We start from the raw sequence: 24,383 nt of genomic DNA, 5'->3' as shown, positions 1-24,383 counted from the left end.
AACTTACTACTGTTAAGACTTAACCAATTTCGGACAAAGGAGCTAGTTGTCCCTTAGCCCCAGCCTTTTCTGATACTTTAACTTTCATTAGCATTTTTAAACTGCTGGTTTGCACTTGTTGCCATCATTTTTCTTACCTTTTTGTTTTACATCATTACTGGAGTTACTTTAGCTGTTACTTCCAAGAAAGTCATTACAGAAGACAAATACACAGCTAGAAGTACAAGTGACACTATCAGCATTTTTAACATTAAAGTTAGAAGTATTTTAGTTAAACATATTAGAAAGTTGTTATTATAGTGTATTCTATAATTATAGAATAGTCTTTCAGCTTTGCAGCTGCCGATGGTAGCTTACATTTCTTTCTACTTTTCAAACTAGCAGAAGGAATAGATTGGGTAAACAAATCAAAATCTGTAGATGGAAGTGCTGTGGTATCAAGGCTGCAAATCACATCTGCTTCTAGAGACTGGCAAAAGCTTTTATACCTGACTACCTCACCCAAATATTAAATCTGCCCCTCACAGCTAACAAAGTATCTCATTGACATACTAGAGACAACAGTCTGTCTTCCACCTTGGATATCTATCTGCTTTAGCAGCACAGACTTTCAGGAATAGAAAGTTTACTGAAACACTTAAGTTTAAATTAGGTAAATTAGTCACTGTATGTGAAAGTTCTGCTGAAACATCACACCATCCACACGTATGCATATACACACCCCTCTTACACCCTTCCAAAGCATCCTGAGAGTACAGCATTACATCTCCCTTGCCTTTTTCATTTCTTGCAGTTGGTTTCCTCTCCCTCGCACTGAATGTATGTAGAGTCTAGGAAGATGACTCAAAAGCACAAGACCCTAAGTTAATTCACAGTATGGAAGCATTAGTAGTCTCCATTCCCTTTCTAACTTTATTGGATTCTATCTAAATTTCCCAGCCATCTTGCCTTCCGTTCTTAAATATAAGATACTTACATTCATTTTTACTTAGTATGTTATGGAAATGCAGCACATCTTAATCCAAGATTAAGATCTTCAAAGCTGTCTGAGATGCTCTTGCATTTATTAGAAGAGCACCTTCTAAAAGAAACTCATTACCACAGCTTGTCTCTTCATGTCTTATTACTGTCACACCTAACTCTCAGGAAGTTGAAAGCACTCACCAGTATTTCCTTAGAAAAATAACAAACAAACCTCACAAAATAAAATAAGTTATTACTCATAATTAACTAATAAAATCACAGACTTGAAGTCCTATGAAGGACTAAGTCAGTAGGTCTGCTAGACCTTTAAGATTTACATCTGGTACGTAGACACCATAGAATATGCTGCAATTAAGATTTTATTTCATGAGCCAAACATTCTTATTACCCGTGTGGAATTAAAAGTACTAAGTCAAAACGAAAGAAAGGTCAGCTTTGATTATATTCTTAGAGCCCACTGCCAAATCAGCTAGAAATGGAGGTACGTTAAAAACCTTTTCCTCCAGCAACCCGCAGGAACAGCCTCTGTTCAGGTCACTGTAAGGTGCCTTCTCCTTCTTGGCAACCAAGACTTACTCAGATCATGTGAATAAGTTTGTGCATGCAAACCTCTCCTAACATCTTTTGTACACAACAGTTTCCAATTATTAAAATAAGCAAGTCACAAATTCATTAAAATTTCATCCTTTTTACTTCCTCTTTCCAAAATGAAGACTGTTATATAATGTTTAAAAAAAACACAACAAATAAACAAAAACAAATAACTAACAACCAAAAAAAACCCCAAAACAACAACAAACCATAAACCAAAAAAAAACCACCAACCTACACCACAAAGGGGGGGAAATGGTGGGTTTATTAGCTTTTGAAAACCAAAACAAATGCCAATGCTCATCACTATAACTTAGCAAGGCCCTGGTTGAGTACAGGAACTCCTAGGCTGATCACTATATAAACAAGTGGGGGGGGGGAAGGGCAGGGAGCAAAACAAGAAACCCAACAACAAAAACAAATCCTAAAACCCTCAGTCTTAACTGGAGCTGTTCAGAAGCATCCATTTCATGGAATTCAAGGAAAGAAACAACACAACCAAAAAAGGTAGTATCTCATTATGGGGGACAGGAAGACAACTCTGGCCAGAGCAGTGACATGCTCCCTGGAGGAGATCCTTAACTGAGCAGCTTTGAGCAACCACACAAACACCCAGGAGACTGGCCAGCTTGTCTGCTTTGTTTCTACCAAAATTTTTAATGGAAAGGACAGTAACCCACACAACATTTCTCTTGTCAGATTACTTGGACCAGAAATGGCCAATAACTTGAGAAGCTGCCAGGGTGGATGAAAAGACAGATGAGGGGGAAAAGAAGGGAAAGTGATTTAGTGAAGACCAAAGTAGGCTGATACATCCCATTCCCAACTATTCAAATAGGGTTTTTTTCCCCTTTGGATCATAAAATTAAATAAAAGCATTACAAAGTAAGCACAAAGCAGCTGATTCACAACAGCCATGTCAGCTGCCTGTCATCCCATACTTGACAGTGTTCCAAGCTCTCCACAAATTTGTTGTGAAATTGTCTTCAGTTATTTCCTAGTAACTCAGTCTGCTGTCCACGCTGCCTCTCAAGAAACTTTTCTTCCGTGCTGATCCCAGCTGTCCATTGAGCAGGATACAGATACTTTGAACAGTGTAATAAATCTGTTTATTTCCAGAGCTTGATTTTGCTCCAAATATTTTCAGCATGACAAAAACAGGGGAAAGAGGGAAGAATAAGAACAGCTATAAATTAAAAACAAACTAAAATGCTCCTGAGACTATAAAGTAGCGTCAACATAAAGATCATCATCATGTCAGATGTAATTTAGGGACAAGTGAAATCATTTTGAATTCAGGATTTTTATGCAAGCTCTTTCTAGCACACTAACTGCAAATTTAGTTTCTCTTGATCAGCCAGTACACAGGCTCACCTTCCTCCCTGTCTCTGAAATGCAGCATATTCATTAATTACCTGAATGCATGAATTTTCTTTGGAGCTTTATTTAAGCATTATGCCAAACAGCTCAGACAGAATGGAAAAGCCAAGATTAAAGAGAACTGTAAGTCTTTCTGTTGAAGAAAGACTATACAGTTATTCTCAAAGACAACAGGGGACAGAACAACAGCAAAGATTAAAGACAGCCTGGACCATGTTGCTGAACCTGAGAATTCTACAAGCAAGAGGCAATACATGGGACAGACATGAAGGAAACTAATTATTGAAAACTTGAGCAAGTGCAAAGTTAACCTCATGAACTGTAAATGATGTTTACATTAGCTTAGTTCTCTCACTATTACAGCCTTTAAGCTGCCTAAGTAGTATGTGTAGCACCGACTGACAGCTGAATTTGTTAAGTGCCTAGCTCTAAAAAGTATACTGTTTAATACTACAAATAATCTTACCAAGAGGTCTACCAGGCAGCTGTAACCCCTCCTCCCCCCACAACCAATTATACAGGAACCAAGAACATTTTCAGAGAAACACAGTCCTTCGACCCCAACTCAATAAAAAAAATAATAATAAATGCTTTCTGTAGCTATTACAGATATTTCCAAGGCACCTATCATATTAGCATTGAAGTACTCAGACTTGGTAAATTAAACACACAGAAAAGTAAGCTCATCTCTACCACTCCTTCTCCAAAACAGGTATTTGGAAGGGGTCATCCTTCTACACAGATTATAGCAAAATACATGTGTGACAATCATCCTACCTTGATATTAATACTGAGTGACAACTGCTCCCATTTTCTATGCAAAATGCAAGACAGCACTGTAACCCATTTTGCTATTAAATAATTAAAATATATACCTAAAGTAATGTTAATCACCTTACTCAATTTTTCTAAAACAAAGAGAGCAAGATATTAAAGTTTTGAGACTCTAAATCTTTCTGTGCAAGACAGTCAAGGAAAAAAAGCATACACACCCCCAAGCCCAAACCTAGACATTTCTTATCACCTATCAGCCACAAGGTATTCTACCAGACTTGCAGAGGGGCCGTATGGACACATTCCATAGAAATCTTGAGCCACCTCTGATTCTTTTTTCAGCTGACTATGTTAGTCCTTATTCCTAGAAAAAAGACTTTACCTGCAAGTGCAGGTACTATGCAAGATAAAAAAAAATAAAATACTCTAATAAAGAACAACAGCTTGTGAATGAGCCACAAGCTTCAGTCTGGCCAGACTCCTTGCCACCAACAACCACTGTCTTGTATGGCCTATCTCCCTTTATCGCTCAGACAAACCATGACTACTACGGCAACAACGTAGACAGTTTGTTACCTATCTTTTTCTCCTCTTTCCCATGCGCAGAAGTCAGAGCCTACACTCCAAAGAGAATCACAACTACTTTTTGTAGCTGAAAGCACGTACTTCCCACCCATCCCCACACAGAAATTTCAGTTTTCTGTTGAAAACAAGAAACATTTTATCCTGAACAGGTTTTGAAAGCTTCCGCACAATACAGCACACCCCTCCCCCCCTGAAAAAAAAAAAAAAAAAACACAAAAAAAACCCCAGCAAACCAAACCACCAAACAACCAGCAACACAAACACACAGAAACCCACAAAACTCTATTCTCTTCTTTCTGGGAAAAGAAAGAGCATCCTGAAAGATCACCATATAGGTTGAAACAAGCGACTGCTGTTTGCATTTGGAAGCTTATGACACCCTTTCACAAAACAAAGCAGAAGCAATGAAAGCTAAACTGACTCAAGGATTCTCAGTCTACAACAGTAACAGCTTCCTCTAGAATTACTATATAGGGATGAGATTAACCCATGTAATCATCTGCCCATTTCTCTAACTATAAAGTTTCATTGCTGGTGCAATCACGTAGAGCCCAATCAGGTGATTGTAAGTCTGTTGTATGGGAATGTATTAAACATCTACCTGAAAAAAGTTTTGAATGTTGAAATACCACATGTAAACTCAGCTCCTAGCTAATTAAGAAGGATGACCAGTGGCAGAGTGCAAAAGAAGGTAGGAGTGGAGAACAAAATGAAACTTTCCTAGAACCATTTGAGGATGTCCCAACACTCATTTGCCATAAGTAGCAAAGAAGTGGAAAAACACATTAGAAAAGAGAGCTCCTTGGCTACTCAATGACCCATCAGCACAGATGCTATCTTGCCACACACCTAATTTTTTTTTTTTTCCCATTACAGGGCCAACTGGCCCTTCTTGAGCAGAGAGGTTAGACCAGATGACCTCCAGAGGTTCCTTCCAACTTCAGCCACTCTGTTATCCCAGCCCTGAGACACCAATGCAGCTTAGACATAAAAACAACCAAGAAAACAACAAATGCAGTTTCAAACTCCAGCTTTGTTTCCTGCCATTTACAACCTCCTCTATTATTGCAAGGCCATTAAGAGTTGAAACATTCTTTTATCCTTCTATCTCATTAGTGATAGTTTTATTCTAAAAAGCTTTAGTAGCCATTTTCATTACCATCAGGTGTCTTATTAAGACAAAGAGCAATAAACTAATTAAGAACATAGTGAATTATTCTACAGATGTCTCCTATTGCAAGTTCATCTTTTAACTAACAATAGCTGTCCCTTGGAAGTCCATAGGGAGCTAATCTGAATGAGACTGGATGCAGGGTTGTTTTTTTTGTTTGTTTGTTTGTTTCAAGTTTCCTGTGTCAACCTTTAGCTAAATTCAACTAATAACAAGAAGCGCCAAGCCCTAGACTTAAAGCATATCTATAAATGCTAAATGTATTGGAACTTCGTTTTCTGAAATATTGTTTGAACAGGATGTTTCTGATCACCTTTATATCTGAATGTCTTCCATACCACATCTGTGATGCTTCATATTTCATTTTGAGAAGTCATACATATTAAAGATTTGGGGCTTTTTGAAAACAGTCTACTACAAATACACCTTAATTTATTTGACATACAATTTATAACTACACAGTGTCACTGTAAACAATATATAACAGCTTCCTGTCTCTCTTGTTTTCCAGAGCATACTCTGCTAGCAGAGTCACTGGGTTTAAAAGGAATGGGATCTTTTTGTTATTCTTAGAGTGATGCATTTCAAACAGCACTTGATGAATTTGTCTTCATTAAGAAACAGTACTGAAAAGGGCAATACATTAGAGGACTCCACAGCATCTGACAACAGCAAAGACCAATAGCTATTTCAAGTAACTCAGATAAAATACTACACCTTTAATTTTTCCCATCTTAAGGAATAAAACCTAAAAGTTTCATTTGTTCTGTATAACCAGTGTTGTACCACAGAAAATTTTTATTTGGAAGGAATGGGACTGCAGGAGGAAGATAGGGATTGACCTAATTGAATATCATTGATCAAATGTTACAGGGCTTTCTCATTTGTAACCCATGCAACACTGTATCAATACCCATAACAATTTTTAAGGGTGACTTACATGGCAGTGTAGGGGTCCGCCGCTCCCCACCCCCCAAGTCTGGCTCTTTCCACAGCAGCAGTAGCACCCCTAGTAACACTTTCCAGGTGTTGGTATTCCCTTCAGGCTGTGCTCCCTACTCACTTCCACCTACTGAAACCTCTTGCCCAAATTCTCACCCTGTCCAGAAGGCACGGAATTTGGATTTCTGTGTACAAAACTCCCCAACATAATGATCAGTCAGTAAAGGAGTCACAGCCAGCCATAAATGTAACAAGGTTCTGGACTTCCCAAGCCAGACTAGCACCTTGCCCTGCTACCCTATTCCAACTCCAAAGGGGCTCACTTTAACACTGAGTCCAAACAACACAAAGATCAAATCAGGATGAGTATATCAATTAATTTCGTTAAGAAGTAACTTCAGGAGAGCATTCTCAAAAATTCAAACCAAATCTTTTAAAAGCTTACCATTTTTCCCCCTCCAGTTAGACATGAAGTAAGACACCTGGTGCTTGTCAACACTTCTGTACATACAACCCTTTCAGTATGTCAAAATGTCTTACAGCAACTATTCAGTAGCTTTGGCACAGCACTCTACATATACAGAGGAGCAAATTGAATTATCAATTTCCATCTTGAAGAAAATTTATGAAAAGGCTACTGCATTGCCAGGAGTCTGTGCATATCAGAAAATTAATCTTATGATAGAGGCACAAAGATATCAGGCATGTCAATCTCTCCCAGAAGGTTGGAAAGGCAATGATTACTACTTCTTCACACCACAATTTAGTAATTGCATTAAGACCATACTTCAGAATTTCTAGCAGGTGCCTGCAGAAGCAGAAAACCAGACCAGAAACTCTGGCCACAGGGACCAAGGCTTCTGCCATTTGAGTACCCACAATAACTCTGATTTAGTCTCCTTTACAGGAGGAAGCAAAAAAAAAACCTGTTCAGCTGCTGATAGCATATATGGCACACTTTCCCCAGGATTTATCTTCCACTTGACAAAAAGCTAAGAAAAAGATACATTTTGAAAAAGGATGCAAGACAAAAGTCTTGAGAAAGCTACTTTAATGTCTACAACCCCTCCCCAAAGGCAGGGCTTTAGAAATGAACCACAGCACAGAATACAATCTTGGGTATATTCACCATGGCTTGTGCTAACATGCATATCAAATACTTTTTCATATGCTTTGTACATATGTGGCCTCAAACCTAGCAACTAACTTGAAACCAGTCTCCCAATCTAATTGAGCACAGACACAGAATTTAAGTTCTAGTTTAGGGTATGTTTATTGGCTTTGTGGTTTTGAAGGTGGGGGCAGGTTCTGTACCCCATCAAGGTAACATGGTAATCCTCCGATTTATTTGCTCTAAAAGATTTTTAGAGGACTGACCACACTTGCAATTGAGAAGTCATCTACTTGCCTTTCCTTTATTCTCACAAGTGAAACCCTAGATTGTCATGCAGTCCAGTTATTTAACGCGAGTGTTTTTCAGATGCCGAGAAACACTGAACTAGTGGAAGAGACTAGCAAATGTAAAATTTTACTCATAATGTGTCACATTAAAAACATTCTGTACATTGAAACTTAGCTGCAGAGTTGAGCTACAATGAAACAACTGGAATATACTTTGAGAAGAAAAAAAAATCAGTTTTGAGAATAAAACAATACATAAGGATTAATATAGCATCCAGATGCTGGTCAATACCATGAGAAATGCATGTATCTATAGAGCAGAAAGAGAGTAGGATTATTAGCAAATAGAAGAATAAGACAGTTGTTTCCTGTAGCAAAGAAACACACAGAAGTTTGTTGCTAACAAAATTCAGACGAAAAGAAAGATCAATGCTACATTAGCTGAGATATATCATGTTTGATTTTAAAAGGTGCAATCTATACAACCCTTTTGAAGGAGTTTTGCACATCTTCTTTGATTATCAGAGCTCAGTAGACAGCATGGTAAAGCTTGGTTATGACATCAGCTGCCATTCCTAAACTTGCTTTAACACATAAGGCATGCTCAAAAGTAGCTGAACCACCTTTCAAAGCACCAGAGAAATACAGCTATGAACAGGGCACAGCACTCAAGAGGCAGATATTCTGGGTACCTGAGCTTCTTGCCTACACTTGGTTTGCCCATGTGCAAGAGCAAGTCACAGTCTAAGTTACTCATACTGCCACAAAAAATGTGCTGTAGTGTAGGAGGACTGTTCCATAAGTTTCTGCCAAGCTTATGTATTGCCAGACATGTACTCAATGCAAAAGTCTTGGTGGCCACCATTCTTCCCATTTAGAGAAAATATATACACAAGAGCACTGTTTGCCTTTCAGCTTGGCCTCAGGCTGGTCACAGAAGTGTGTTTGTTTGCCCTTCAGTGTGGCTCGGTCTTCAGACTGATGTGCAGAGCAGCACCAGAACTGCAGGTGTCAGAGAGGTTGCCAAAATGTCCTAGTCAGAAAAGCAGTGCAGTTTCATAAAGGACCAGGGGAAAATCAGTCTGAACAATGGTTAAGATGCACAAGTGGATGAACGGAAAATATGCCCCAAGTATAATAAAATCTAGACAGCACACTCGTCCTTTAAGGAAAAAGGAGATAGTGAAGAAAGCAGGACACCAAAAGAGCCACAAGCTTCTCAGTCAGTCATGCTTAAGGAGTTCATTGCTTACCATTAGCCAAAGGTTCTTCCACGCAGATCTTGAATCTTTAGCTGCTTCCAAGGCACAACCAGAAAGTGGGATTATTTTCCCAGACTTCTCCCATAGTGTGGCAGAGAGAGCACACAGAAGTAGCAACAGAGCAAGGAAAAGGGCAGCAGCAAACAACAGCTGAAACTACACACCAAGACAAGAATGCAAGATTAAAATATTGTCCTGAAAGCACTGGGAGAGTAGCAGGGCACACATATGAGAGACAAGGCAAGAACACAATAGGACAATGTGGGTGAGATCAATGGACAGAAGAGCACAAGACAGAAAAATAAGGTAACTGAGAAAGGATAAAACAACTTAGGAAAAAGATGGCAAGAGAGTGAATTAAAAATGAAATGCAGTCAATTGCAAGAAAAATAGCAGTCAATACCAGACTGCACCAAGACAGCCATCCATTAACAATCAATTATAGTGAAACAGCAATAAGATGTAGCCAGTAAAATGTCCAGATAAAGGAACTATTCTTTTCCACATGTGTAAACTACAGTTTCCTCTACCCTGTTACCATTTTTCAATTGTTCATTCAATTAAATTAAGCCTGTGTCTATTATATACAGTATTTGTGAGCCTATTAAGAATACTTATATGCAGTATTTATGAGCCTATTCAGAAGTAACACTTGAACCTACGGCAGGGTGCTTGCTCACACGGTTTTCATGCAAGCTTTTGGGAAAAAGATTCTTACGCTATCGTGTCTGCACTTGGTAAGCTGTACCAATTCATTCACATACATCAGAGGGGCAGTGGCTGTTTGCTTCTGTAAGAAGAAATGCCATAAGGAGTAAGGGAAAAATAACTGGTGGAAATCTACTCCCATTCTCCACAAAGATCTGCCACACTATTCCAGGAATGCTGTCTGTAAGGCTTACTGAAGTCCTAAGAAAACTGTAGGGAGTTTTCGTTTGCATGGATCTGTATTTACACCAGTAAGAGTAATCTGCTTTCCTTCAGTAGAAGAGGTGGACTTTCCATGCTTATGCTTACAACCCACAATGATGATGACTATGCAACCTTGTGGGGAGATTCTCCTCCTACCTGTAAGGACTGACACACACTTCATGAGCTCCTCCATGTTCATGCTAAAAGACCACTGGAATGCAACAGATCATAGGGCAGTGTAGTTACAAATTAATAAACATCAGTTTCCAAAACTGAACAAAACAAGGCAAATAACAGTATTCAGCCACCAGCAGCAAACCTACATTCACCTATCATAAGCTCAAATTTGCTGTATTTTGCATAAAAATATGACATTTGAAGGGGCTACCTTCCATTTGGCAAGCTAGAGACCCTTACATACTGTTTACCCCATCCCTCTTCTGATGGGAAGTACCGGATGCCAACATTAAACTCTTTTCTCAGGTAGCCAGATTAGGGAGAATTGATTTAATTAAAGGAGTTCCTGCCTGATGTTTTAATTCCACCTCACAAGAAAACGGTATTGTAGGGCTTAAATAGAAGGCCTCTTATCTATGGAGCAGAAAACTTCTTTCCTTAGCAAAGACGTGTCTGCTATTGTATAAATTGACTTTTGTCAAGACACAGACTAATAGAACTGATGTACTGCACCAAGGAAACTTGAGCAGACAGCCTTGGTGGCAGTACACACAGTGGTTTACTGCAGAGAAAGAAATGCAAGAGCTTTTAGTGAAAGAAGCCAAACACAAAGATAATAGCTTTCAATTCACCTACAGCACTGCAGAGGAAGCAATCAGTTTTGCTACAGACTTCCACAATTTATAACCTTTCAAAGGCCCTGTGATTTCAGCAATAACAGCTCCTTCTGGTTTTTCCTCTCAAGTAACTGGCGATCAATGAACCCAGCAAACTAAAGCTCAGTTTAGTCTGACAGGCTAACAGAAATGGGATATGATACAATCCCTTCAAAAAACTGTTTGACAGCCAACAGGACTGTTTATGCTTCATCTCTCACGCCCACTGTCACTGAACTGCTGTAGAGCTACAACTTTTGGAGGATGTGGTCTTAGCTTTGCAAAGCTCTGTCACTTCCATCAGTTTGAGAATACAAGCTTTTCTTCTCACAGAAGAGAGCTACATATGCTTCACTGCTGGTACAGCCATGAAACACGTCCTTCTGTGCCGACTTGTATCTGCCAACACTTCATCTCAACTACTTTTGCACAAACTCTTTCAGGCTGCTGCCGGGGGGAGGGAGGGAGGTAGGGGAGGGCAGTAACTGCACTAGAAATAGGGGGAAAGATTTGTCATGTTTCACTGACTTAAACTTGCCCAGACCACACATCAGGGCTTTAAAACAATGCCAAGGGCCAAATCATTGTTTCACTGTGTGAGCTACAGTCCTTTTTTCTCGCCCTTGGAGATGTGATATCCTTAGACTCCTTAAGCCTCAAATGTTTTTATTCCCTCCAGTTAAGTTTGGTATTTATAACAAGTATCTTCTTTTTAGCTTGTATAATCAGATTTGCTGTGTTAGGCCATCTGGCTTTGTAACACAGGCACTGTCATTAGCTTTATAAAGTTTCCAGAAAATTAAAGCTGCTTCCTAGAAAAAAAGGAAAGGAAAACAACAACCCCTCCTCTCCCCCACCCCCATTATTTTTTAATGCATAAAGGTCTTAGTAATTTGGGTCACTAGTTTAATCTGCATTAATTTAGATGACTGTGCTATTAAGTAACTCAAAGTTTTACACCATACTAATATAGTCATGAATGTAAGCAGTCTACAAATACTGAGTTTTTAAGAACCTGGCCACATTCCTGGTAAAGAAGTTCAACACCTAGAAGCCAGTCAAGTATCCTTTTGTAATAGTTACAGCAAGGTGGCACGGTGTCAGACCTTCTCTGTTCACCCTTTCCCCTCCTGCTTTCTATACCATTGCTAGTATGTGCTGCTGAGACTGGTCTGGCACATTTTGATTTTCAGAGTGCAGACGGTAAGAAAACCAGCTCTGTGCAAGCTTTGGGGAGCAGAAAACAGAGAAACAAAAAGAGTAACTTGGAACTTGCAGCCAACCCAAGTATGGAAGGATTTTTGCACAGGGGAAGACCCAGCTAATCACAATGCAGTCCAAGCCCCCACCCTTGCATGGAGTCACTATGTTTGCAGACTACTTTTCTATTTGCTTTCCAGCCACACTCTGTAGCCATTTTCCCACTTTAATGACTCCTAAAGAACACAAATGCACAGCACAGTGGAAACGAGAGCTTTACCTCAGATCTCTCAGTGTTAGGGTACACAACAGAATACATGAAGTCAAAACAGGCATGGTCCCACAAGCCCATGCTGTGAACCACACAGGGACCTCTGTGCTTGCTGTCAAGGGCAGAGCACAGCAAACAAATGAGACCACCACTTCACATTGCATCTTTTATTATAGCCTACCAGGATTCAAAGCTAGCACTCTCAGAGACAAATACCCAATCCAGGATACCCATGGGTAAAGCAACAGATGCTGCGCAACTAGAAGCAGCTTCAAAAGGATGAGCAAATAGCAGTAACTATATATCCCCCTACAACATCCAACCTAAGAAGTCATGCTGTTGGTTTGTAGAAGAGACTAGCAACTGCATCTAAATAAGCCCAAATAACACGATAGTAATCAAGAGCATCAATAACATTCACATCCTGAAATACCATATGGTCTAATTCATGTTGATATTAATGCAAGTATTTTTCCCTATACAACAGCAATTAAAAAATAAAAGCTGAGGAAAGCAAAATATCTAACACCTTACAACTGAATTCAGCTGTTTGTACTTTCACCAGTATTATTCACACTGTCACCTGTGGAACAAAAGCACCAGGATAGCTTGAAAACAGAGCCCCCTACCAAGAACTATGGCACAGCTCCTCTCTGCTCTTCACTGATATTTAAATTACTTTCTTCAAGATTATGTTATCAAACCTTTGAGCATAACTATTAGTAGAAATACAAATCCAGGAGAGAATCAGATGGCAGGGAATCAGCAGCCAGCTGCATGCCAGCTCTGTGAGCAGCAGGACATTGCTGCTAAAGACCAAGCAGGGAAAGGACAAGGCTTGTCATGAGTAATATGGCTCTGCAGTGCAGCCATGTGACCTAGAGCCATGACCAGCTCTTGGTCATTTTACTACTATCAGTGCAGCAAGGAAGATCTAGACACTTACAAAGCAATTTCCAGTGATGCTGCGTTTAAGATGATGGCAAGTAAGAAGCAGCACCACCCCAAATAAAAATCCTGGGCTTTTCTTTTTCTTCCTTCTATGTACATTCTCGGCTTTCCCTTCTCTCCCATTTCTTACTTGTTTGAGGGACTGGGGATAGGAGGGAGAGAAAGGGAAGGACAAAATAGTACAGTAGTTATAGCACCACTAAAATACTTCCTCCCCCAACTCTGTATCAGATCATTCTGCCTTCCTCTCTGTCTTGGCCAGAAAACCTCACAGCCAATTGCTATTACCTCGATTTCACTACCCACTCCTTCCTAAGCAACACTATTTTCAGGTTTAAATATCACCTTTAATGGTATTTCGAAGTGAACCTAAGAAAAGACTAACAGAAGTCCCATGTTTTTGTATACTTACAACTGAGCATTTTATACATTTTCTCAGCATATAACAAGCACAAGTCGTCAGATATGACCCTCTAGTGTCAGAAGAGCTATAAAAGCACACATTTTATTGCAAGACTGAAGCCAAAGGATGACCACAGAACCTTTTTTCTTCTTCCGTCCTCCACGCAGTTATGCATCCAGTTAAAGGAGACCCCTTCGCTGAGAATGATCCTCTGTGAGCTCTATCATTAGTTTGCTCAGTGGTACAAGCTCAACCTGCTCAATGCCTTACCCTGTCAGATAACAAACACCTCCATAGAGAGAGACTCTCCAGCCTCTCTGTGCCCCCATTTTAGTGTTTGATCATCTTCACATGAAGAGAGTTTCCTGACTGGAATTTCCCCTGATAAAACTTGCACTTGTTGCACTTTTAAGGGCTTAATGTCCATAGCAAAGAAAACAAAACCATCAAAAAGGCCCAGAAGCCAGTATCTAACACAGTGCTACAGACCTAGATGGGAACTAAATAGACCACCCTAGTGCTATTCTGTATAAAGCAGTAGCTTAAAAACTTCGCAACTGAAAAGAAACTGTACAGACAGCAAACTTGGTCCATCATCAGCTTCATTGTCCCTTCCTTCACCTCTGCACAAGACCAGCTTTGAGCCTGTCTTTGCTTATCCCTTCAGTAGCAGCACTCATCCTGCTACCTCCAGTGCTGTACACCCACCCATCTCGATTGCCCCTAAATACCCCCGAACCGCTGTTAGCCTTCTTTATCCACGACCCTTTCCCTCACTCACACCACCTCTTGCTGCTCTTCATAACTAACTATACTTCTCTTCCCCCCCCTTCCCCGGCCCCGCCTGTGCCGCCGCCTCCTCCTGCGCCTGCTGCTCCATGCTCCAGCGCACCCGCCGGGTCCCACGGAACAGTAAAACCAGGCGGCCGAAGCTGCCTCACCCGGGCGCGGCCAGAGGCAGCGGCACCGTAACTCGCCCGGCGCGCCGAGAAGCAGCGTTCAGCCCAGCCCAGCCGAGCCAGCACATCTCCGCCCTCACCCCCCCGCCTCGGTGTCAGCAGAAGGGTTGGTTTGATTGTTCGTTCTCTCCCGCTCCGTGCCTGCCGTGTCCCCTCCAGGCTCGCTTCCATTCACAATCACAGCCCACCGCCGCGACCCTGCTCCGACTTCCCCACGGCACCCCGTCTGTCCCGTGTTATCTCCTTGCGGGTGTGAGGAAGCGTCCCCCGCGTGCCATGTCCCCGTATCAGCCCATTCTCCGCTTCTCCCTCTTCTCCTTCCCGGCCGCCTCAAGGCCAAACTCATTCCCAAAACCCTCCACGGGGGCGCTGAAGCCGTCCCGGGCCCCTGCTGGAGAAAGTCCCCGCGCACCAACTCCGCCGCCGCGACGGCCGCTCCCGCGGCTGCGAGTGCTGGCGCGGGCACCCAAAAAGTAACGGATTTAATTGTTAACTCCGCCCCTAGGCGCCCCCGGACACCACGGGCAGCTTCTCCCGCAGCCGCATCCCCGCTCCGCGCGGACAGCAGCTCCCACCGCCCTAGCACTGACGGGGGGGCGCGGAGCAACCTCGGGGCGCCAGTGGCAGGAACAGAGAAAGAGAAAACCCGCCAGGCCAGGGCAGCTGACAGCGTAAGTCAGGCGGACGACGGTGACACTCACCCGTCTGACGGGGAGGGACCTTCCCGCGGCCGCCAGCAGCAGGAGAGCGAAGCCAAGAGGAGGGGAGACGGACATGTCCGGGGCGGCCCCCATGCGCGGGGCCCCAACCCGGCTCCGGCTCGGGCTTCGCAGAAACAATCAGTAGCGCGCCAGCCGCCGCTTTTGTAGCGGCGGCGTAGGCGGGGACGGGCCGGGCCCGGCCCAGGTGCGGTGCGGCTCCGCGCCGCCCGGCGTGTTTGCGCTTCACCAGGTGCAGTAGCGCGGAGGGAAAGAAAACCCATGAATAAACCCAAGAAAACGCCTTTGAGATGGTGTCCCCATCTTTCCAATTTTATTTTTTTTTAATTTTTATTTATTTCAATCTTTGTCTGAGCTTGGGCACGGTGGTGGCCTTCACGCTGTTCATGACATCCGAGTTTTATTAGGTTTTAATAACAGAATGTGCAATTCCCCATTTACAACACGAATTTACAGAATTGCACGTTAGATCAGAGCTTGGCTTCTAAGTTGAAGCCGGGCCACAAGTCAGTCCTAGCAGCAGTATGTTGTGTAAATTCAGAGGATTTAGAATACTTATTTGCCTAACAGAAGAAGTCTCTGAATCTTCTTTGTGCTAGAATCTTACTGTTCTTATTTATTCACTTTGCACTCATTAGTAAACCTTCACTAAATCATGTATGTTTGGCAAGATTATACACCAGAACCTTGAAGAAGAAAGCATACAGCACCTAACAGATTCAGAAGAAAAGCTCAAAACTAAATTGGGGAAAAAGATTTCACATTGGTTTGTTAAATGCTAAAGGAATATAAAGAAGTTAATAGCTTAAATATTAATGATGCGTATTAATTTCAAATACAACACAACATCAAGCTGATGCTTTGGGAATGTAAGTAGTCAGAGCACTAATGCTGTGAGATCATGAAATACCTCAGCACATAAATTTCCAGGACAGAAGTTACATCTCAAGAGAGAACTCTGGGCAGAAATTATTTGCTACTGGGATTTTGTTGACTGAAAGTTAAAAAGATATTTCCTTCAACTTTTCTAAAGTGAGAAAAACAAAGGTTAAAGGAAAAAAGTTAAATACTCCGAGAGAGGAGAGGAAGACCATATGTGTTGGATTGTTACAAGAGATGATCCCCAAACACCCTAATTTAGTTGAAACCTCAGGTGATGTTTCTTTATGTTGTTCATTGAGATTATTTTTTTACTATCCCAGTAAAATAAATACTCTGTTCCTGTTGAATAATTATGCCTGCTACAAACATTGCTGAGGACTTAAGGAAAACTGAGAAGAAATGAGAGCAGATCTAATTGAAAGAGCACATTTAGCCACAGCAACATCATCTGGAACAATGAAAAGATACTGTAATCTTTAAAGAAATTAGAACTAAATTTCAAAGATTTCAACCCAAGCTTAAATTAGAATTTAGAATTAAATTTCAAAGATTTTAACCCAAGCTTAACACTTCACTCAATGTGATGAAGGTAATGAGACAGGAGAAAAACCTGCTTATTTTGCCTGCCCCTATATTTGAGCATGTGTGTTCTAAAACAAATTACATACAGAAACTAGAAACTTCTGTAAAAGACCTACCTTTCTGTTACCTGCAGTTACCACACATCCTCGAATGAAGCAACCAGAAAGCACCTAGCAATACCAGACTGCTGAAGTACATGACTAGGAAGACAACAGTTGGCCATTAACTCACCATTATGTGGTTTGACTTCCCCAAAGGGATAAGAGAGGCCCCTGCCCAAGCCTGTTTGCACCTCACAGGAATGTTTTACACCTGATCCCAACACCTGATCCCATTTGGAAGTACCTCTGGGTTGACCTTAGCACCTGAAGACTATGCATGTTCCATCTGTTTTTAACAAACCAACAAAAACACCAGGCAACTGAGCAAGATATTATCCAGCTTCCTCCAGGCCAGGAAATGGAAACTTTTCAATAAAGAGAAAGAAACCTCTTCCACCTGGATAGCTCCACCAGTCTTAGCTTAGTGCACCTTCTTCACATGCAAATCTCTACTGCTTTCTGTTTGCTGTCTCTGCACCAGACATTCTAATTAAGTTTTCCAGTTAGACTTCTGCTCTGAAGGTGACTCCCAGCATCTCTGTGCAGCGGAGGGCCAGCAGCTTCTGCAGGAGCTTAACAGGCTCATGTCTCTCTTGAAAGGTGTTATCAGAGCTACAAGGGTGACATATGTCACTTTGGAAGCAGAGATATTTCTTTGGGAAAATTCTGCTTTCCAGAAATAATCAAGGGTAACTCTTTAGGTATGATGATATCATACACTAATGTTACATACATGAATGTTTTTGGAGGGAAAAAAAATGGATCACAGTGAACTCTGAACAGACACGTTTTCATTGTGCCCATTTAATGAGCTATTATCAAATTTCAGACTGAATAAATCCTGTTGACTTAAATCACGGTAATAAAAGAGAGGTCGTTTTCCTAAAGATGGGAAGGTATTTTTCCAAGAAAGTAAAATCTTTTTTGTGGGAAATACTGATGAAAGTTGACTATAAAACCTGGGACTGCTGGATTTCTGTTATATTTATTAATGGTTCTGTTAATACTAAAATTGAACTTGATCTTTTATCAGTGTTAATGTAATAAAAGAACAGTTTGAAGCTTTGTTCAACTTAAGAATTTTATTTGTTGAGGCAAACACCTCTTTTCCTGTAGTTGAAGGACTGCAAATGCTATTTAAGAGGCAGGTCTCTAACTTCTCTCTTGCTCCTTTACCTCTAGGCTGGACCAAACCTCTTCGATGCATGAAGGAGAAGGTATCTTGCAGTCACACTGCAACAAAGGGATTATTGTACTCTTATGACCACTGATCATTATTGAAGTGATTCACTATATTTTCAAGGCAAAACTGCATTTTGGAAAAGCTCAGTGTCTCTTTTAATAACCTGTCCTGATAATCATTTCTGCAGGAACAGTGTAACTGGTGGCTTACCATGGGAAGTTCCCATGGGTGAGAGACACAGCCTCCGCAAGGGTTTGTGATCACTGCTACCTGAAAACTATATGAGAAAACATATATGAGAAAGTAACATCCCTGTCCCATGGAAGATTTAATGCTTTGTCTCTGAAACTTTGTTTCATGGATAGACTGCGTGTTTCTGCCCTGACATTTGCCGAGTAACAAACATTTTCCTCAGCTGCCTTAAGACTGTTAATGCCGAAGACTGTTAATCTGTTTTCAGTGCAAGTTATGCATTTCATGCTTCTCCATGACCTGTAATTATTCACTTTTATAAATGTCTTTTCTAGCAAGTTTTATGAGACAGAGACATGCAATTCTTGGAAGTGATTGAAGTGAAAGTAGATCTAAACTCAGAGAAATTTTATTCCTTTCTACCTTGTACCTTGCAGGGTACAGGGTTGCTGAGATTTGGAGAATGAAGTGTTTTAACTAAACTGGTGATTTATATGAAAAATGGAGGGAGTTGCTGCCCTATATGGTGGCTATGTAAGAGTTGCCCATGTGCCTGAAAGGCTGTCAGCTGTTTGCTCTTGTGTTTTGTAACTGTTGTGTGCTGCAGCAGTGAATTTGCTTTAATTCAATTTTTTCTTTACAAAGCTAAGAGGAAGTGTCAGGAAGGCTCAATAAAAGCTAAAGTCTCTGAGTTGAGGACCAGCAACCTATGAAATTATCCAAATCACTTAGAAATTTGAAATATGTGTTTAGGAAAAGAAGCAGAAGGATCGAAGTCTTGAACTACAGAATGTGGATTGTGTTTGTAAAATTTTAATTCATATAGATACCTACTTAGCTGAAATAAAAGTTCATCTAAGCTGAATCCTTCTGTAGACCTCCTGGAAAAAAAAGAAAAGATAGCTAGCTCTGAGCAGTAGTATGCAAATGAGAGTTACAAACATGTAACCTACAACTGCAATTACAAGCACATTGATGTTTAGAAGGGAGATCATCTTGTCTTGGAGCTATGTATACTTCAATAGCTTTGAAGAAACTGAATTGTACCTTGCAACCTCGACTTTGGGAAGTGGGTGATTTACACTTCTTGGTAATACTTAAATTGATCTTACAGTGCTTTGTATCAGAACATGGCTACATGCATTATTTTTAGTTTAGTGCCCATAAGCACTATTTGTTCTGTTACTTGAAGTTACCTGCTCACATGCAGGAGAATGTGCTCAGTACATGAAATATCTCATGGTAACTATCCAATGCTGGAGTGCAGGGGTTGAAATCACCCACTTTTCTATAATGTGTAGTACTGTAGATGCATATTCAGAATGAATGTACAGAAGCTGTTGCTAGTTTGCAGTTCTAGACAAAAAGGGCTTGTTTTATGGAAATACATGAAAAGAACAAGTAGTGCTTGAGCAAAACAGCTCCATTTTTCAGCTGTAAAGTAGCGTGGCTTGTACAATTTGGGCTATGTATTCCTTGATGACAACATACAAATGAGTGCAAAACTTACAGGATCTAGCTGCCTTGTGGAATTTGTTCCATGTGATGATTGTATGGAGGGAATTATTTAGATAGATAGGTATTCAATTTCAATACAAAGCTTACATTCTCTGACTTACAGAGAAGAAATTGCTTTCAGTCATTTCTATAAAATGTTATTGAAGGATTCATACAGCCCTGTGTTGACTAACTTGTGAATCTGACCCAGACATTCCCATATTTAAAAATCTTAGATGTGTCAACCTAAAGGTTATTTGTAGTCATGTAATATAACAGGAAACAACGTTTTATTACAATTTGAATTTCTTACCACAATCTCCGACTCCTAAATTCAAACTTCCTAATTAAAAATCTGTTCAATAATGTTTTGTTAAGAATTGTATTTTGGACTACAGAAGGCTGCTAGTATAAACAAAATGAAAAGATGCTAGCAAAGGAAATAATGGTACGGAATACTCAGTAAAGCATTCAGTTTCTCTGCTTGAAGAAAGTAGGAAGCTATGAATCAGAGAACAAAGGAAGGAAAGAGTCAAGTTAGTCAAATTATTCTTTACTAATAAAATTGACAGAAATATTATTCTTTCTTCTGTAGTGGTAGTTATTTTCTGTGAGGAAATTACTTGAACGAGGTGGGTGCCCTGGAGACAGAGGATATAAAGAAGGCAAAGGTGCTGAATGCCTTCTTTGCCTCTGTCTTTACTCCTGCAAACTCTCCCCGGGGGCCCCAGATTCCTATTGCCCCAGAAGGAGTCAGGGCAAAGGAGGAGTTTGCTTTGGTAGATGAGGATTGGGTTAGGGATCAGCTATGCAATCTGGACATCTATAAATCGATGGGTCCGGATGGAATGCACCCACGGGTGCTGAGGGAGCTGGCGGAGGTCATTGCTAGGCCACTCTCCATCATCTTCGGTAAGTCGTGGGAAACAGGAGAGGTGCCTGAGGATTGGAGGATGGCAAATGTCACACCAGTCTATAAGAAGGGCAAGAAGGAGGGCCCGGGTAATTATGGACCGGTCAGCCTTACCTCCGTCCCTGGAAAGGTGATGGAACAACTTATTCTTGACTCCATTTCTAGGCATATCAAGGATGAGGGCGTTATTAAGAACAGCCAACATGGTTTTATGAGAGGGAAGTCATGTTTGACCAACCTTATAGCCTTGTATGAGGAAGTGACTAGCTGGAGGGATGATGGTAGAGCAGTAGGTGTGGTTTTTCTTGATTTCAGTAAGGCATCTGATACTGTCTCCCACAGCATTCTCATAGATAAGCTAAGGAAGTGTGGGCTTGACGATCAGGTAGTGAGGTGGATCAAGAACTGGTTGGAAGGAAGAAGGCAGAGAGTTGTGGTCAATGGTGCAGAGTCTAGCTGGAGGTCTGTGACTAGTGGAGTCCCTCAGGGGTCGGTGCTGGGACCAGTGCTGTTTAATATTTTCATCAACGACCTGGACGAGGGAACCGAGTGTACTCTCAGCAAGTTCGCTGATGACACTAAACTGGGAGGAGTGGCTGACACACCAGAAGGCTGTGTTGCCATTCAGCGAGACCTGGACAGGCTGGAGAGTTGGGCGGGGAGGAAATTCAACAAGGGTAAGTGTAGAGTCTTGCATCTGGGGAAGAACAACCCCATGTACCAGTACAGGCTGGGGACTGACCTGCTGGAAAGTAGCAAAGGGGAAAGGGACCTGGGGGTCCTGGTGGATAGGAAGGTGAACATGAGCCAGCAATGTGCCCTTGTGGCCAAGAGGGCAAATGGCATCCTGGGGTGCATTAGAAAGGGTGTGGTTAGTAGGTCGAGAGAGGTTCTCCTCCCCCTCTATTCTGCCTTGGTTAGGCCACATCTGGAATATTGCATCCAGTTCTGGGCCCCTCAGTTCAAGAAGGACAGGGAACTGCTTGAAAGAGGCCAGCGCAGAGCCACAGAGATGATTAAGGGAGTGGAACACCTCCCTTATGAGGAGAGGCTGAAGGAGCTGGGTCTCTTCAGCTTGGAGAAGAGGAGACTGAGGGGTGACCTCATCAGTGTTTACAAATATGTAACGGGTGGGAGTCAGGAGGGTGGAGCTAGGCTTTTTTCAGTGATATCCAGTGATAGGACAAGGGGCAATGGGTGTAAACTGGAGCATAGAAGGTTCCACGTTAACATCAGGAAGAACTTCTTTACTGTGAGAGTGACAGAGCACTGGAACAGGTTGCCCAGGGGGGTTGTGGAGTCTCCCACATTGGAGATATTCAAGGCCCGCCTGGACAAGTTCCTGTGTGATGTACTCTAGGTTACCCTGCTCTTGCAGGGGGGTTGGACCAGATGATCTCTTGAGGTCCCTTCCAACCCTTGGGATTCTGTAATTCTGTGATTCTGTGAAAATCACTTCCCACCAAGGGAAATCTTGATACAGAAAAGGAAAACTGCCTTGTAGAGTTTGATATACATCTTGTACAATGACCATAACACTGGTCTTTTCCAAAGAGACAGAGATTATTTCTGCCTACTCTGCTGCTAGCTATCTAGTAGGTAGGACATGGATTCCCTCAGTAAAAGGCTTCCCAAATGCCAAGATGAGCATTTAGTAGCTTGTCTGAAGCATCTAATGGGGTTTTCAGAAAGAGGTGATATTTTATAGTCTAGCATTTTGTATCAAAAAAATATTCCCTGGATGAGACAGAGAACCTGTTTCATAGGTTTTCCATGTGCTGTTATGACTACAACTGAAAGGAGAGAAAAGAGTACTGTTTGGATTAAATTCTTTAGCTTGTAAATGTGTAGGTTAAATCCTTGCTATTTACGTGGCTATTTAAATTAATTTTACTTTTTGTGCCCATATGCCCATTGAGATCACAAACTGTTGTTAATCACAGTGTCTTTTGAGGCCATAGCTTTATGCATCATAAGCATTCTCCCAAAAAAGAGAAGGTGACCCTAACCATCATCCATTTCCATCACCATATAGCAGCCTATAATTCATGTGAAGCCACAAGGATGAAGGGCAATTATCTGTCTAACACAGTTCTCTGAAATGCTGTGTCTGTAAGGCAAATAATCATTCTGCCTTTGAGTATCTGATTTTGCAGAAATCCCGCCTTGGTGATTAGCCAGCAGACTTTGAGTAATTAATATTAGGATTTTTAATTAGCTAACCTTTTGAACAACCACTCAACTAATCTGAATATCAAATGTAAACACTGGTAGGAGGTATTACTGATTAGTGAATATATGCAGGAAGCTGCAGATATTTATCTGTTAAGACATGCCAAGACTGCATTGGAAAAATGAAGTGTAAAGTGAATTGGAGGAGTCAACCTGTTGATATTGTAAGACCTTAGAAGCTGCAGATCCATAGGGGAAGTCCAGGAGTTGGAGCAAGCTGAGGCGAGGGGGGGGGTGGCGGGGCAGGTGAGGAAGGCAGGGCCAAAGAGGGCCTTTTTTTATCTTCTTATGTGTCATTTTTGTCCTAGAAAGAATAAAAAGTAGTGTTTTCATAATATCCAGGGAGTGGAATCACATTTCCATGGAGCTGAACGAGGCCTGGCAGGGTGGGGAGAGGGAGGGAAGGTTGGGGGCAAATACTTATATGTTAATTAAGGAAAATGTTGAAACTGACATGAAGGATAAATTCTGAATGAGATCTCAGTATTTATGAAAAATGATAAAATAATTTTTTGATTGAAACAAAATATTTTTTGATTGAATTGATTTAACCTCACCTGAATGCTGTAACTAATGTCTTGATAAGTAATAAAGAATACAAAATATAAGACTAAATACAGATTTATCAGCAAGATAAGATAAGAATTCAGTTAAATGGACTTTCTAACTGGCAGAACACAATCACTAATCCTTTTAGACATTTGGGAATGTGAAAATAGTTGAAGTTGGATTAAGTGGAATATTAACACATACCTTGGTTGAGTCATTCCTTTATTAAACAGTCAATGTGGTAAGTCAGAGATTGTTCAGATATCCCTAACAATATTGTTGTATATTTATATCTAATAAGTCATAAATTGCAATGGAAATAAGGAGGCATAAACATAAGACATACATATTAGTAGTTGTTTATTTCCCCATGCTAATCTCTCCTGTGTAAGATTTATGTGGTATTTCTGTTTCCAAAGTCTGTTTCTGGATTTGCCCTTTATCATGGACTGTCACTAAGTAAAAAAAAAAAAAAGTTTCCCTGAATTTCTAAGAGCTAATCTATGCATGTTTCTTTTGTGCTCTGGAGGCAGTATTAATCACTGGAAAAGGCTTCTCTTTGGGCTTTAATACATCTAGACTTGTCTCAGGAATACCCTGCTTGTGTGGTGCAGACAGATCTTCCAATGTTCGGTTTGTGTGATGTCTGCCCTAGTAGTATAAATAAAAACAGACTTCTGAAGAGATCTGATCAAGACACTTGTCATAGCTGTGCAATTACACTTAAACATTTAAAAAAATCAGTAGAAATATCAATATACTTGAAACTCCAGCTTGCACATTTTATACACTTTCAGTATGTGTGTCAACAAAATTACACTACTATACTGCTGCCAAATATTCTGCCAGACTATCAAAAATAATAAATTAGTTTAAATATTAAGAATGTATATGGCCAGTTGACAAAATGGACA

At 41.0% G+C, this 24,383-nt stretch overlaps 1 protein-coding gene across 1 annotated transcript in view; it reads right to left on the bottom strand.

The window, feature by feature from the left end:
• GLP1R (glucagon like peptide 1 receptor) overlaps positions 1 to 15,440 on the bottom strand; it is an 84,431-nt gene extending 68,991 nt beyond the window's left edge. The window contains exon 1 of the mRNA XM_061365985.1: positions 15,321 to 15,440. Coding sequence (XP_061221969.1) covers positions 15,321 to 15,413 — 93 coding nt within the window. The 5' untranslated portion in view covers positions 15,414 to 15,440. The remainder of the gene's footprint in view (positions 1 to 15,320) is intronic.
• Positions 15,441 to 24,383: the final 8,943 nt, after the last annotated feature.

Source organism: Neopsephotus bourkii, unplaced genomic scaffold (genome assembly GCF_033783945.1).
Source record: "Neopsephotus bourkii isolate Nb327-2 ecotype Australia unplaced genomic scaffold, CSIRO-AGI_Nbou_v1 NB_1292, whole genome shotgun sequence".
Lineage (NCBI taxonomy): Eukaryota > Metazoa > Chordata > Aves > Psittaciformes > Psittacidae > Neopsephotus > Neopsephotus bourkii.
Note: the sequence above shows the minus strand (reverse complement) of the source record. Positions and strands in the feature narration are given on the sequence as shown.